The sequence below is a fragment of the Dipodomys ordii genome, unplaced genomic scaffold, assembly GCF_000151885.1.
Source record: "Dipodomys ordii isolate 6190 unplaced genomic scaffold, Dord_2.0 Scaffold19, whole genome shotgun sequence".
Taxonomy (NCBI): domain Eukaryota; kingdom Metazoa; phylum Chordata; class Mammalia; order Rodentia; family Heteromyidae; genus Dipodomys; species Dipodomys ordii.
In genome coordinates this window covers 13,387,792-13,403,732 of record NW_012267235.1, presented here as the reverse complement: position 1 = coordinate 13,403,732, position 15,941 = coordinate 13,387,792, and the positions used below count along the sequence as shown (strand labels likewise).

The 15,941-nt window shown below is 45.7% G+C and overlaps 1 protein-coding gene across 1 annotated transcript in view; it reads left to right on the top strand.

Annotated features, from left to right (window-relative positions):
- Nucleotides 1-15,029: 15,029 nt before the first annotated feature.
- Nucleotides 15,030-15,941, top strand: part of Scimp (SLP adaptor and CSK interacting membrane protein) — a 42,134-nt gene continuing 41,222 nt past the window's right edge. Inside the window, exon 1 of the mRNA XM_013013229.1 lies at nucleotides 15,030-15,133. Coding sequence (XP_012868683.1) covers nucleotides 15,125-15,133 — 9 coding nt within the window. The 5' untranslated portion in view covers nucleotides 15,030-15,124. The remainder of the gene's footprint in view (nucleotides 15,134-15,941) is intronic.

The following is a 15,941-nucleotide window of genomic DNA, read 5'->3' as shown; positions in this document are numbered from 1 at the left end:
TTTTTTTTTGGGGGGGGGGACTGGTTGTGGGGCCTGAACTCTGGGCCTGGGCACTGTCCCTCAGCTCTTCAGCTCAAGGCGAGCGCTCTACCACTTGAGCTACAGCACCACTTCCTGCTTTTTTAAAGCTTACTCTCATACCACCATCAATACAGAAGGTTAACACCTCATGTGCATTTCTCCACACTAGCAAGCAAGCAGTTCTGCAGCCATGGGCACCGTCAGGTGTCAACTAAATTAATTCAGTTCTGATTCTATCTACTTGAGCTAATGTCAGATCCCACAGGCTGGGATTTGACCCCCCCCCCCCCCCCCCCCCCCCCCCCCCCCCCCCCCCCCCCCCCCCCCCCCCCCCTTTTACCTGTGCTTCTATCCAGCCGACTACAGATGCGGGTTTTCATAATCTAATCTCTGATTCCATTAATTTGCTTGAAAGGCTCACTGAATTCAGGGGAAATTGTATGCGTTTACTCTAAAGGAATTTATAGAGAATAGAGATAAAGAAATGTGTAGGTTAAATCTGGTGCTGGTGGCTCACATCTATAATCCTATCTACTCAGAAGGTTGAGATCTGAAGATCATGGTTTGAGGTCAGTCCAGTCAGGAAATTCCATGTGACTCTTATCTTTGAATTAACCACCAAAAAGCTGCAGGTAGAGTTGTGGCTCAAGTGGTAGAATACCAGCTTTAAGCACAAAAACTAAGGGACAGTGAACAGGCCTTGAGTTCAAGCCCAATAAACAAAAAGCATAAGCTGAGATGTAGAGGAAAAGAGCATAGAGATTGCTTGCCTTCTCCTGACTTATCACCCCCCCCCCCCGCAAGAAAATTCCATGCTTCCCATTCTTTGGAAGCTCTCTGAACCCTATTCTAGGAGGTTTTTTTTTTTTTTTGAGTCCGGTCGTGGGGCCTAAACTCTGGCCTGGGCACTGTCCCTCAGCTCTTCAGCTCAAGGCTAGCACTTTACCACTTGAGCCACAGCGCCACTTCCAGCTTTTCTTCTTTTTGCTTATGTGGTGCTGGGGAATCGAACCCAGGGCCTCAGGCATGCAAGGCAAGCGCTCTACCACTGAGCCACCTTCCCAGCCTTATCCTCGGAGTTTTTATGGAGACTTCATTGCAAAGACATGATGGAAGGCATGGAGGCATCGACAGGCATGTTGAAATGTGACTGCATGAAAGTGGCCTAAGCTAATAGACTGGTCAGGCCTTCTGCTTCAGCATGCTTGGCCTCTCTGAGCAGCATTCCTCCTTCTCAGCTATTGGCAGGACCCCTCTGGCCTGGGGTGGGGGATGACTTACAACCTATTATTAAACATATCTAGATCGGTGATTTTTTTTTTTTGCCATAATGGTATTTGAACTTGAGACATCATGAATGCTAGGCAGGTGCTCTACCATTTGAGCAGACTACCCCTCCAGCCCGTTTTGCCTTAGGTATTTTTCAAATAGGGTCTCATGATCTACCTTTTTATGCTTCTTGGTCCGCTGTTTTCCCCAGTTTGATTTTATTGGTTGACATGGAGTCTCAAGGAATTTTTTTTGGTGGAGGGGAGGGGGGCTGGGCTGACCTTGAACCTTAGACCTTTCTATCTCAGCCTCTCCAAGTTGTTAGGATTACATATGTGAGCTACCTAAACCAGCTAATCAGGAAATTTCTTTGTTTTTTTTTTTTCTTTCCTTTTCTCCTTCATTTCTTCCTTTCTTTCAGAAACAAGGATTTTTTAAATTTAGTTTTTTATTCTATTTTTGAAATATGACTTCAATATGTCAGTCTGGAATTTGCTAAGCAGCCCAAGCTGGCCACTAACTTGAACTGCTTCTGCCTCTGTCTTCCCAAGTGTTAGAATTATAAATATGGAGCACCATGCCCAGCAAGGAGAAATTATTTTTTTCCTTGGTCTCAGTCTGTGATCAGCTGGCTCCATTGTTTCCTGGTGTGTGAAAAGGCTCACGAAGTGTGTGGTTGGGAATACGCGTGACTTGGTGTTGGCACAACTTTGATTGCCTTGCTCAGATATATCAGGAGACCAGTAGGCTGGAGAGCTAAGCAGGTCTTTTTCCGCACAACTTAACAGTGCCTTTTTTTTTGGGGGGGGGGACTGGTTGTGGGGCCTGCACTCTGGGCTGAGCTCTGTCCCTCAGTTCTTCAGCTCAAGGCTAGCGCTCTACCACTTGAGCCACAGCGCCACTTCCGGCTTTTTTTTCTTTTTGCTTATGTGGTGCTGAGGAATCGAACCCAGGGCCTCATGCATGCAAGGCAAGCGCTCTGCTACTGAGCCACCTTCCCAGCCCCGTTAGCAGTGCCTTTAATGTGCTCATGTATACATGACCTCTGAGGATAGGAGCGCAGGGTTTTAGGAAACACTTGTTGAGCTATTTGCTCCAGCAAATCAGGTTGGTGGTAGGGCGAGAGATCTAGGATGGACATTTCAAAAAAAAAAGAAAGGCAGACATCATGGCAGAGGGGTGTGGGAGAGCAGAGCTAGTCTTCTAATGGTGTCCAGAAAACAAAGATCAAGACCAGAGGGGCCTGGGAGAAGATACAGCTCCCAAAGGCATTCCCCTTCCATGAAGGATTTCCTCTAACTGGACCTCACCTCACCAGGCACACAGAAGGGCTGGGGGAGGGGGAAGATGGCCCCATAGCAGGTCTTATCTTGTTTAAAAGGTGAAATATTCTCCACACCCACCTGGGTCTGGTACATGTGAGGCAGGAAAAATGGATTTATTATTATTATTTGTGTGTGTGTGTGTCCATCGTGGGGGCCTGAACTCTGGGCCTGGCCGCTGTCCCTCAGCTCTTCAGCTCAAGGCTAGCGCTCTACCACTTGAGCCACAGCGCCCCCTTCTGGCTTTTTCTGTGTATGTGGTGCTGAGGAATTGAACCCAGGGCCTCATACATGCGAGGCAAGCGGTCTACTACCACTGAACCACCTTATGCGAGGCAAGCGGTCTACTACCACTGAACCACCTTACCAGCCCCTAATGGAATTAATTTTGATGTGCCATTATGATTCTGATTTTACCAGTTCATTTTCTTCCTCCATCATTTCCCCCCATCTATCTCTAGGGATTTGACATCTCTGGGTGCTTCAATATGAGTGGGATGATACAATGTTTCTCTTTTTGAGACTGGCTTTTTTTTTTTTTTTCATTTAGCAGTATATCATTAATGGTTCATTCATACTGAAGCATGTGTCAGCATTTCTTTTCTTTTAAAGGCTGAGTGATATTCCACTGTATTGGTCTACCACATTTTGTTTATCCTTCATTGTTGATAGAGGTAGAAGCTGGGTTGAGTAGCACTGCTAGAAGCCCTAAGTTCGAGAATACCTTCAGCACATACTGGAGTGAATGTGTTCTCTCCATTCAGTTTTGAGAGTGCCAGGGCAGAGACCACAGCAAGAACTCCTTGTGCCTACCTTCCGAGGAAATCCAGTCCAGCTGTAGTTACTGCACAGAATCCCTGATTTCCTCCCGCATGAATCCATGAGGCTCCAGGAATTTGCAGTAGCCCCTCCTTTCTGGCTTTAGAATACAGATCTCATCTAAAAAAGAAGAAGAAAAAAAAGGAAAAGAAGAAGGGAGAGAGAGAGAGAGAAAGAAAGGAAGGAAGAAAAGAAAGGAAAGGAAGAAAAAAGAGAGAGGGACAGAGAGAGAAAGAGAGAGAGAGAGAGTACTCTGAGGATCTGAGGATCTCAGACCTGAGAATGGACATTTAGACCAGGCAAGAAAGTCTGTGAGACTCTTATCTCCAATAAGAGAAAAACAAAAACAGAATGAGAGGTGTGGCTCACGTAGCAAAACACTAGCCTTGAAAGAGAAAACTTAGCAAGAGCCCCAAGCCCTGAGTTCAAGCCTCAGTAATGGCAAACACACACACACACACACACACACACACACACACACACACAAATCCCCCCATTCAGACCAGCCTCTCAAGGTCTCTGGCATGGACCACATCCAACACTGTCCCTCATATGAAGGAGACAGTTTTGGTCAGGATGTCTTTGTGGCCCAAGTGTCTCTCCTCCCCTGTGGCTTTGTCACCATCAAAAACTCATTTGCCTCCTGTCCACAAGGCTCTGGGAGTCAGCCTTGCTGACCTTCCCGACTGTCCCTGATGCAAATTCTCAGATGTCTCACATCAAAGAGCTTCCATTTCACTGAACTCTAGCAAGAGGTAATGATGAAACACATGAGAGCCCTTCTTAGCCAGGGGAGGTGGCTCACATCTCTAATCTTACCTCTTCTGAAGGAAAAGATCTAAAGGATCATAGTTGGAGACAAGCTTGGAGGTGGATAAGAGGTTAGTGAGACCCCCATGTCTTACATCTCAGCTATATGGGAAGTATTATATAGGAGGATTGAAATCCAGCACACTCATATATAAATGTAAGACTCTATCTCAAAAGTAATGAAATGTTTGGGGTGTAGCTCAAGTGGTAGAGCACTTGCTGGGAAAGTGCAAGGCCCTGTGTTCACTTGTCTTTCTTTTTCTTTCTTTCTTTCTTTCTTCCTTTCTTTTTTGTGTCAGTTGTGGGGCTTGAACTCTGGGCCTGGGCGCTGTCCCTCAGCTCTTGAGCTCGAGGCTAGCACTCTACCACTTGAGACACTTCTGGCTTTTTTTCTGTGTATGTGGTGCTAAGGAATTGAACCCAGGGCCTCATGCATGCTAGGCAAGCACTCTACCACTGAGCCGCCTTCCCAGCCCAAGGCCCTGAGTTCAAACCCTAGTATTATCAAAAGAAAGAAATATGGGAACCTTTGTTTTCGGTCTATACAAGCAGCTCCTGATTCCCCTCTTCTTTCAAGGTCCATTGATGTGCTCTTCTCTCTAGAAGTTTAATTTCAACCTCAAATCTCTCAGGTAGAGAGAAAAAATGTTTCATCATAAAACGATGCATTGTTTAAGTTCCAAAGACAACCCTTTGGATGACCTTGTGAAATAGGGATAACTCACAACAATGCCAAAGGAATTCTGGTCTGAAGATAAGGAAATACTATTCTGCCCTGTAGGCATTCACTTAACATCGTCAACTCTCAGCCACTGTGACAAAACACCTGAGACAATCAACTTTTCAATAAGAAAGACTGAGTTATAGAGATTTCCCTCTGCGGTCACTTGGTACTGAACCAGAGACTGTAAGACCTAGAGGTCATATGGCCTCCAAGAGTAAGTCACAAAAGGAGAGAGAGTGATGTAGTGAAGAAAAGCATAAATAGAGCTGCTGCTAGACAGAAGGGTATTCCTAGAGGAGCCCTCCTGGGGAACACTGTGCCCTGTAGATGAGAGCTATTGCAAATCAGATCATTGGACAGCTTGCAGGCCAGAACCAATTCCAAGACCCAATCAGAGGCTCCATGCATCCTGCATGAGCTCTCCAGGCATCCTTTAGCCCCTCTGACTGGATACCCAATTGAGCACACACCACTGAGGTCCAATCAGCCCCCCTGTTCCCATGCAGGTCTTCCAGGGACAGTGAGCCATGCATGACATGGTGTCCAGAAGCTGCCCACACCCCTGATGATGTGGTGTCTAGGGGGTTGCTCAAGGCCATGAGAACAGATGTACAATCTCTATGAGAGGGAGAAGCCCTTGTCCTGATTGTTTAGCCGTGCTGTGTTTCTGCTATCCATGCTATTCCTTTGGGGCCTGTGGTGAGGCAGAACCCCATGGTGGAAGGGCATGGTTGAGGAGCTGGCTCCTGTCATGACAGTTGGGAAGCAAAGAGAAGGAAAATCGGGGAGTCAGGGCTCCAGTAACTCCTTGAAGGCATGCTCCCCAAATGATCTAACTCCTTTCCACAGGATTTCAACTCCTAAACATCCAACTGCTACCTCCCAAACAGCAAAATGGGCAGCGAACCAATCCTTCCATACATGGGCAATGGAAAACATTCTACACCCAAACTAGGCCACACCCCAAATTATAATGAATTCTACTTCCTTTAGATGGGAGGGGGAGTAGAGGAGACAATTTTACTTACACATTCATTTCAAAATCACTGATCTAATCTATAATGTATAAATTCTGATCTTGGGGCTTTCTTTTTTCCTCTCTCCCTCCCCCTTTCTCTCTTTCTCTCTCTCTCTGATGCCAGTTCTGAGGCTTGAACTCAGGGCCTCACACTTCACTTGACTTTTTCATTCAAGGCTGATAAAAGGCCACTTGAGTCATACACCGCTCCACTCAAAGCTAGTGTCCCTCACTTGAACTATAGCTCTACTTCCAGCTTTTTGCTGGCTAATTGGAGATAAGAGTCTCACAGACTTTCCTCCCCAAACTGGCTTCAAACTACAATCCTTAGATACCAGCTTCTTGAGTAACTAGGATTGTAGGCATGAGCTACCAGTGCATAGATTGTCTTCTAGACTTATTCTAATATCTTCGTGTTTCTCTTATTGTGCTATTTCTGGTTTGCTGTGCTAAAATACTTAAATTTGCAAAACAACTTAGAGAGGGGAATATTTGTTTGGCTCATGGTTTCAGTAGTGGAGTAGAGCGCTACACCATAGTAGCCAACGTGCAAAGAAGTCGATCCTCCTTGTGCCCTTTTATATTAAATGCAGGTCCTCTGGCCACAGGATGGCGCCACTCACAGTCAGGTGGGTCTTCCTCCCTTAGGTAATGCTCTCTGTACGTTGCTCACAGATATGCCAAGAGCTGTGCTTTGCTTAGCTCCTTGGAGATTTTCAGTCCAACCAAGTTGGCAATCAAGATTACATTCGGGCTGGGAAGGTGGCTCAGTGGTAGAGCGCTAGCCTTGAGCTGAAGAGCTGAGGGACAGCGCCCAGGCCCAGAGTTCAGGCCCCACGACCGGACCCCCCCCCCAAAAAAAAAGAAAAAAAGATTACATTCAATTGATTAAATATTTACTGGGAGTTTGATTTTATATCAGTATGAATTTATGATTTTAACTTTTATGGAAAAGTATCTTGTAGGCTGGAGTGTCTAGGTATGTGATTACATGCTACTCAGGAGGCTGAGATCTGAAGATTGCAGTTCAAAGCCAGTCCAGGCAGGAAAGTCTATGAGACTTAATCTCCAACTAACCACCAAAAAGCTAAAAGTGGAGTTGTAGCTCAAGAGATAGAGTGCCAGCCTTGAGTAAAAAAGACAAGGGAGTGGCCAGGGCCTAAATTCCAATCCCATTTCCAGCACACACACACACACACACACACACACACACACACACACAATCACAATCACAAAATTATCTTTTAGTATTGAACTGGGTAGGCCCCTGCACCCAGAAAAAAAATCTATTTCCCAGCACTGAGATTTGAAACTGCCCCATATCAGGATACAAATGCCTCTCAAATGTCTCTGGCCTCTGATGGAGATGTTGCCTGGTATCCTGGTCCCCTCAGGGAGCTGCATGTGTGGTTCATGAATGTGACATGAAGGCAAACTTGTGGCTTTTCTCCATGGGTGGTGGAGGCTCACTTCAAAGGTTTAGTTTGGTTTTGCTTGATAATAGCTCAAAGATAGTATGGGAACCCAGACAGGGATGTGCTTTGGAAGGTTCTGGAAATGCATTAGACTTGCTTTCAAGAAAGCAAGTCTGCCTGTGGCAAAAAGAAGGAAAGAATGAAGTGCACTCAGTGCACATAGACTCTCAGTCCTGAAGGTGGAAGAATGCAAAGCTGCCGGGATGTAGAATGCCACAGAACCATGTGCTTAAAAATGGTTTAAAATAGCTGGCTCACATCTGTAATCCTGAGATTTGCAGATCACAGTTCAAAGCCAGACCATCCAAGAAAGTCTATTTGACTCTTATCTCTAATTAACCACCAAAGGCCAGAAGTGGAGATATGGCTCAAGTGGTAGTGTCAGCTTTGAGGGAAGCTTAAGGGACAGCATCTGGGCCCTGAGTTCAAGCCCTAGTACACAGACACACACAGACACCCTCCCCTCCCCAAATAAAGGTTTAAAAAAGTAAATAAAGGCTTGCTAAATCGAATACTTTTCAGTGTGAACAACTCTTGTGAGGAAAACTGAGACAACATATCAAGACAACATATCAACATTCTGGCCTCACCTCTGATAAGGCTCTATGGGCCAGAATGGAAGAGATAAAAAGAATACTGCATTAAATGTGCAGCATTTGCATGTTATGAGAGATGCACATTCTATTTTTGCAAGTGCTGGGGCTTGAACTCATGGCTTAGCACTCTCACTTGCCTTTTTTGCTCAAGTTGCTACTTTACCACTTGTGCCACATCTCCACTTCCAGCTTTTTGCTAGCTAATTGGAGATAAGAGTCTCACAGATTTTTCTGTCAAGGTTGCCTTCAAATCATGATTCTCAGATCTCAGCCTCTTACGTAGTTAGGACTACAAGAATGAGCCACAGCCTCGTGAATGTTTTTAGATTATCTTTAGGTTACTCATAATACCTAATAGAATGCCAGTACTTTATATAAATAGTTGCTGTACCGTATGCCCTTAGGGAGCAATAATAAGGAAAAAAATCTGTACAGGCTCAGTTCACGCATTTTATTTAAGTATTTTGATCCATGGTTGGTTAAGTCTGTGGATATGGAATTGTAGCTATAGAAGGCTGAATATACTTTCTTTCTTTCTTTTTTTGCCAGTCCTGGGGCTTGAACTCAGGGCCTGAGCACTGTCCCTGAGCTTCTTTTCCTCAAGGGTAGCACTCTACCATTTGCACAACAGTGCCACTTGAAGCTTTTCTGTTTATGTGGTACTGAGGAATTGAACCCAGGGCTTCATGCATGGTAGGCAAGTACTCTACCACTGAGCCACATTCCCAACTTGCTGAATATACTTTCTAAATTGTTCTGTCAGAAATGATTTGGCACCAAATTACAGTAACTTTCCTTGAACTGGCTCAGACATACACAGGAGGTATTAAAAGGGGCCCAGAAGTGGTAAGTGTACATTTGTTTCTTGTTTGCTCTGTGACATTTCCTGGCTGAAAGCAACTCAAATGCATTCTCAGACAGTTCTGGAAAGCTGAATGGGCTGGCTGGCAGACTGGTTCTATCCGGAGGTCTGGGGAACTTTCTATTTCCTCATCTTTTTAGCATCCAGAAATGCCTGAATCCCTTGTAGGGGTGAGGAGCAGCAAATGAAAAAGAACAAGGTAGCTACTGAAGAAATAGGATTGATGAGGGCACAAGGTCAGTGGGAGATAGTTTTCCAAGAAAAAAGATTATTATTCACTTCAAAGAAGGGATGGAAAATAGGGTACCAGTGACTACTCAGAAGACATTCATATCTTTGTCTTTATTGAACCCTACAGGCTACCTGCATCCCTTGGCTCACAGCGCCTTCTTCATTCCTCACCAATCTCTTGCTTACATGATTGTACACTCTACAGTTCACTGAATCTCCTACATCTTTCTTTGGAGGTTCCATTTCAAAATCTTTCATCTTATTTTCAAAGTTCCTTTCACTATCTAGGTTGACACAGTTAGCTTAATGAGAAGAAATGGACAGCAGATGCTGGGTGGGAAAATGTTGATGCGGATATTAAGTGATGATATGAGGAATGAACTAGAAACCTTTCCTGGTGTCTTCTAGTCGAACAGTCTTAAGCTCTGAGATGTTAAGAGGTTAACATTCCCTCCCCTTGGTAGACCTGCTGGATATTTCTGAGAAGGTGAAAATGCCAGAGATGGCCAGAAGAGGGCGAACTCCATACACTTTGACCCCACTCTGATTCATTTAGAGCCAACGTGCCACTTTAGCTTTGCCAGCCTGTAGGTGGCATTTGCGAAGTACAGTAAGAAGGTCAGATATGAGCATCACGATTTCCTGCTCTCTTTTTGCCACATTGAAGATAAATAGCTGGGTCTGAGGAAATGTGTAAGTAGCAAGGAAATGGGCAGATTCCTATGTCTCAGTGAAGTCCCTAAACTTGGCTATTAGGCCTTTGCTTACTGGCTATACTCAGTCCCCGTCTGGTACAGTCATTTGCCATTCTCCAAACACTCTGGCTTTACCTCATTCTTTCTATTTGGTGGACTCCTACACCACCGTCAAGGCCCAATTCGAACGTTACCATTCAACTGTGGCCCTCTCAGCTCTCTTTCTGTGCCTGTACAGAACTAACATTCACATCTTTGGTCAGTAATTACTTCTGTGACTCACTCAGCTGAGTCCTGTCCTATGAGGACAGGACACGGAATGAAGTTAACCTGCATTAGTCTGTCTTTACTTTCCTCCTGCACCTTGGGGGATTATTTTCCCCCTAAGATGAGGATCAAACCCAGACCTCAGCATGTGAGGCCGGTACTATACCACTGAACTACACACTCAGATGCCCTGAGGGATTTCTTTTGTGTGTGCCCTTGCTGAGGCTTGAACTCAGGCTTGGATGTTGTCTCTTAGCTTTTTCACTCATGGCTGGCACTCTACCCCTTGAGCTGCAACTCCACTTGGGGCTTTTTGCTGATTGATTGAAGACTGCCCAGGCTGGATCCTTAGATCCTTAGATTTCAGCTTCCTGAACAGTGGGGATTACAAGTGTGCCCTTGGTGGATAGGCTGAGGGGCTTTCTTGCTAGATCTTTTCTCTAATCTTTGCACATCCTGACAAAATAGGCCCTCAAGTTTCACAAAATGAAATTGCCTCTGTCTGTGGATGACAGCTTCTTTATGCAGTTTTATTTATTTATTTTTTTTTTGGTCGGTCGTGGGGCTTGAACTCTGGGCCTGGGCGCTGTCCCTCAGCTCTTCAGCTCAAGGCTAGCGCTCTACCACTTGAGCTACAGCGCCACTTCCGGTTTTCTGGTGGTTTATTGGAGATAGGAGTTTCACGGTCCCTCCTGCCCAGGCTGGCTTTGAACCGCGATCCTCAGATCTCAGCCTCCTGAGTAGCTAGGATTACAGGCGTGAGCCACCAGCGCCCGGCTGCAGTTTTATTTTTTATTCAGATTTATTTTAGTTTATTTTATTTGTGCTGCTAATGGGGCTCAAACTTAAGGTCTTTAGTGCTTACTTAGCTTTTTTGCTCAAGGCTGGTATTCTACCCTTCAAGCCACATCACCACTTCTGGCTTATTGGTGGTCAATTGTAGATAAGAGTCTCACAATCTTTCCTGCCCAGGCTGGCTTTGAACTGTGATCCTTAGATCTCAGCCTCCTGAGTAGCTAGAGTGATAGGTATGAGCCACTAGCCCCATGCAGGTGTTTTCTATTGTCTTTAAGGTATGTTGGCACCAAGATTAGAGAGAGTCATAGAGAGGTGTCCAGGAATTTATCAGCAGGGAAAAGCAGATAGTAACAGAAGAGGAGAATACAGAGGAAAATGGCAGGATAGTTTTTAATCTGTCTCTCCTATAAGTGACAACCATACATCCATGTACTAGAGCACCTTGTGGAAGTCTAGGAGTCCACAGAAGAAATTCCAGCACACTACTGGAGCAAAATACCTAAAAGCGTACCTAAAAGTAGACACACTGGAGACAATAAAAAAAGGCATATTACCAGCATCACCCTCCCCCATAAGGGGTGAACTCAGCACCAGAACAGCCCCTGGCTCATGATCCACCTGCAGGAGAAAGCAAGTGCCTCTGTGTGTGTGTGTTGTGTGTGTGTGTGCATGTGTGTGTGTGCGCGTGTGCGTGTTTGTTGGTGCTGGGGTTGAACCCAGGGATTGACTTTGTAGGAATGGGCAAAAGCACAGAAACTTGGACAAATGGGAGACCATCAGTAAATGACCAAGCGTTGCAGGATCAAGAAGAAGTCATACAGCACAAAGAATCCTCCCTAAATAACAAAAAATCAAGGAGAGTAGAGAAGACAAATCTAAATCCACTTGGAAGTTCTGAGAGAGCTTTGGACTGGTGGGCACCAGTGACTCAAGCCTGAAATCTTAGTTACTCCAACAGGCTGATGTCTAAGAGTCATGGTTTGAAGCCTGCCTGGGCAGGAAAGTCTACGAGACTCTTATCTCCAATTAACCAGGAAAAAATCAGTAGCAGAGGTGTGATTCAAGTGGTGCAATGCCAGCCCTAGGCAAAAAAAAAATCTAAGGGAAAGTATGAAGCCCTGAGTTCAAACCCCAGTATTGGCACATACACACACATGCACAAACACATCCTCTATCCTGGCTGAGTAGTAGAGGTAGCTCAAGGCCCTGATTCTGATCCCAAACACACACAGACAGACAGACACACACACACAGACACACACACACACACTGACAACTAGAAGAAATAACTATAATCCTAGCTACTCAGGAGGCTGAGATCTGAGGACCCCAGTTTGAAGCCTGCTTGGGCAGGAAACTCTGTGAGGCTCTATCACCTGAAAACCAGAAGTGACACTATGGCTTAAAGTGGTAGAATGCTAACTTTGAGCACAAAGAGGCTCAGGGATAGCACCCAGGCCAAGTTCAAGCCCTGGGGATCTTTTTCTTTTTTTTTAAGACAGTAAAGCAAGACTACCAGAAACATGAGAAACCAATGCAATATGATCCATCACCAAAAGAACATCACAGCGCTTCAGTGTCTAGTCTTGAAAGAAATGAAAATCTATTCATTGCATGCAAAAGAATTAAAAACCACTGTTTTAAGGAAGCTCAGAGAATTACGAGAGAACACAGAGGGCATCTAAGCCAAACATAAACAAAAAAAAAAATGAAGTAAGATTTCCAAAGCACTGAAACAAACTGCTGACCAAGAATGCTTTACCTGGCAAAGCTGTGCCTCAGAAGAGAACACATAAAGACTTTCATGAGCAACAGAAGCTGAGGGAATTCATCACCTCTAAATTGGCCTCACTAAAAATGTTTCTAGAAATGTTAAAGGGAGTTCTTTAAACTAAGAGAACAGAATGGTAATTAGTAATAGTCAATTTCAGTCAATACTGCAATGATGGCATGTAAATTACTTTAAATTCTGGTTTAAAATTTTATTTATTTATTTATTTTGGGTCCGGTTGTGAGGCCTGAACTCTGGGCCTGGGTGCTGTCCCTCAGCTCTTCAGCTCAAGGCTAGCGCTCTACCACTTGAGCCACAGCACCACTTCCGGCTTTTTTCTTTTTGCTTATGTGGTGCTGAGGAATCGAACTCAGGGCCTCAGGCATGCAAGGTAAGTGCTCTACCACTGAGTCACCTTCCCAGCCCTCTTTTTTTTTTTTTTGGTCGGTTGTGGGGCCTGAACTCTGGGCCTGGGCGCTGTCCCTCAACTCTTCAGCTGTTGACTAGCGCTCTACCACTTGAGCCTCAGCCTCACTTCCGTCTTTTTCTGCTTCTGTGGTGCTGAGGAATCGAACCAAGGGCCTCATGCATGCAAGGCAAGCACTCTATCACCTTCCCAGCCCCTGGAGAAGTATTTATATGAGGGAAATCCACGAAGGATGCAAAACATTTACTAGACATTCTAGATTTTGAACTCAGAGCCTGGAATACTTGCTAGGCATTTTCACACACAGCTGGCACTCTACCTCTTGAGCCAAATCTCCACATCTAGCTTTTTGCTGGTTAATTGAAGATGAGGGTCTCTTGGATTTGTCTACTGAAGATGGCTTTAAACCTTGACCCTCAGATCTCAGCCTCTTGAGTTGTTAGGATTATAGATGTGAGCTACTAGCATGCCTGGCTTTGTATTCTGTTTTTGAGGTAGAACATCACTAACTTTGTGTGGGCTGGCCTCAAATGCATGAGCCTCCAGTCTCTGCCTCCAGATTAGGTGGGATTACAGGTGTGTGCCATGATGCTCAACAAGTTATCATCATTATTACTGAGAGCAATAACAACTCATTGGCTCCAGGCAGATTCAAAGCTCCTTAGTGTTCCCTTGTGTGACTGCTCATTCACTTAGAAGCAGCTAATTCCACAGCATGGTGACTTGGTTTTCCTGCCCCAAGCTTCCATTTTCAAAGTGTGTGAGCTTCACAATGATGTAGTAAGTGACCCAAGGCTGTCTCTTGAGGTCCAGGCTATGGTGTCCAGGAATGCTCAGTGAAGACTTGCTCTTTGAGGCCAGCTTACCCACCCACACTGCCAAGTCTCTGTCCATCCTGGAGCTGAACCCCAGGTGCGCCTCCCCCACCCTGTGCTCCTCAGGAGAGCAACAGAAACAACAAGAAGATTTGGCTTCTGAGACAAGAATCCAACTTAGGTCCTACAAAACTGAGGAGAGTGAAGGAAGGGGTTGGGAGAGGAGGGCTGAATGAAAATGTTGAAAGAGGTGACATTGAGCAAGATATACTGTATTCATAAACTGCAACTCCTATGTACAACTACTTAAAGGTAATATAAGAAAGAAAGAAAGAAAGAGAAAGGAAGGAAGGAAGAAAGAGAAAGTAGGAGGAGGGAAGGAAGGAAAGAGAAAAAAGAACAAAAGAAAAAGAAAGAAAGAAAGAAAGAAAGAAAAAAAGGAAGGAAGGAAGGGGAGGAAGGAAGGAAGGAAGAAGAAGGAAGGAAGGAAGGAAGGAAGGAAGGAAGGAAGGAAGGAAGGAAGGAAGGAAGGAAGGGCCAGGCGTCGATGGCTCATGCCTGTAATCCTAGCTACTCAGGAGGCTGAGATCTGAGGATCGCTATTCAAAGCCAGCCTGGCAGGAAAGTCTGTGAGACGCTTCAATAAACCACCAGAAAACAGAAGTGGCACTGTGGCTCAAGTGACAGAACACTTACCTTGAGCTGAAGAGCTGAGGGACAGTGCCCAGGCCCAGAGTTCAACACGACTGACAAAGAAAGAAAGAAAGAGAGAAAAAGAAAGGAGAGAAGGAAGGAAAGAGAAAGAAAGAAGAGGAAGGAAGGAAGGAAGGAAGGAAGGAAGGAAGGAAGGAAGGAAGGAAGGAGGGAGGGAGGGTAGGTGGGAAGAAGGAAAGAGAAAGAAAGGAAGGAAGGAAAGAAGGAAGATAGACAGAGACAGAGAAAGACACAGAGAGATATTTGGCTCTGGGAAATCCCGGGCAGTGGCTTCCCTGGGAAGTGGAATGGCTGCCTTGGTCACCGCGCTCAGCCCCCCCCTCCCTCCATGGGCTGGCTGGCAGGAAAGAGGAAGTATGGGCAGGCTGGTGCTCATGCCCGGCCTCCAGGGCTGAGTGAGGGCTTGTAGGCAACACTGCAACTGTCAGCGGCACCCAAACACAACCCTCAGTGTGCAGCTGCCCTCAAAGGCTCTCCCATCTGGACACCCATGACCCAGGTAAATGCTGCATCTTTCCTACGTCCACTTTCTTGCTGTCTCTACCACAGGCCAGTGGCAGCAGGTACCATGTCCATGAGAGCAATGGCAGGGTGTGGGCTGGATGGGGATGGAGAAACACTGGCTTTGGGTTATGCTACCTCAGGCAGTATTTCTTCTATCCCAGCTTCTATTCCTGGTGTGTGTGAAGAGATGATGAAGTCTACTTTTTCCGTTGAGATGAGGCACTAACTGGGAGTGGGCTGTGTACAGTGGAGGAGAGGACACTGGTGTGAGACTTGATAGTTGGTCTAGAAGAGGATCCCTGCAGCTCTGGGCTGCTGGTCAGGGCAAGGCATTGACTAGGTGAGCTACATCTTGGGGCCTGTGCATGAAGCAACTGGTACACCAAAAGTCTTAGTATCTTGGTCACTGCATTTCTGGCGTTCAGAAAGCTACACACTGACTGCAGAGGCATCAGGATGGAGGTATGTTGGCTGGGGTGATATCTTGATTGAGCTGTCTGCCTCTTGCTCTCTAGAAAATTAATCTGGGAGCTGGGAATGTGACTTAGTGGTAGAGTGCTTGCCTAGCATGCATGGAGCCCTGGGTTCAATTCTGTTTATACGTTTACCATATAAACAGAAAAAGACAGATGTGGCACTGTGGCTCAAGTGGTAGAGTGCCCAGGCCCTGAGTTCAAGCCCCAGGACTGGTTAAAAAAAAAAAAGAGGGCTGGGAAGGTGGCTCAGTGGTAGAGCGCTTGCCTTGCATGCATGAGGCCCTGGGTTCGATTCCCCAGCACCACATAAGCAAAAAGAAAAAAAAG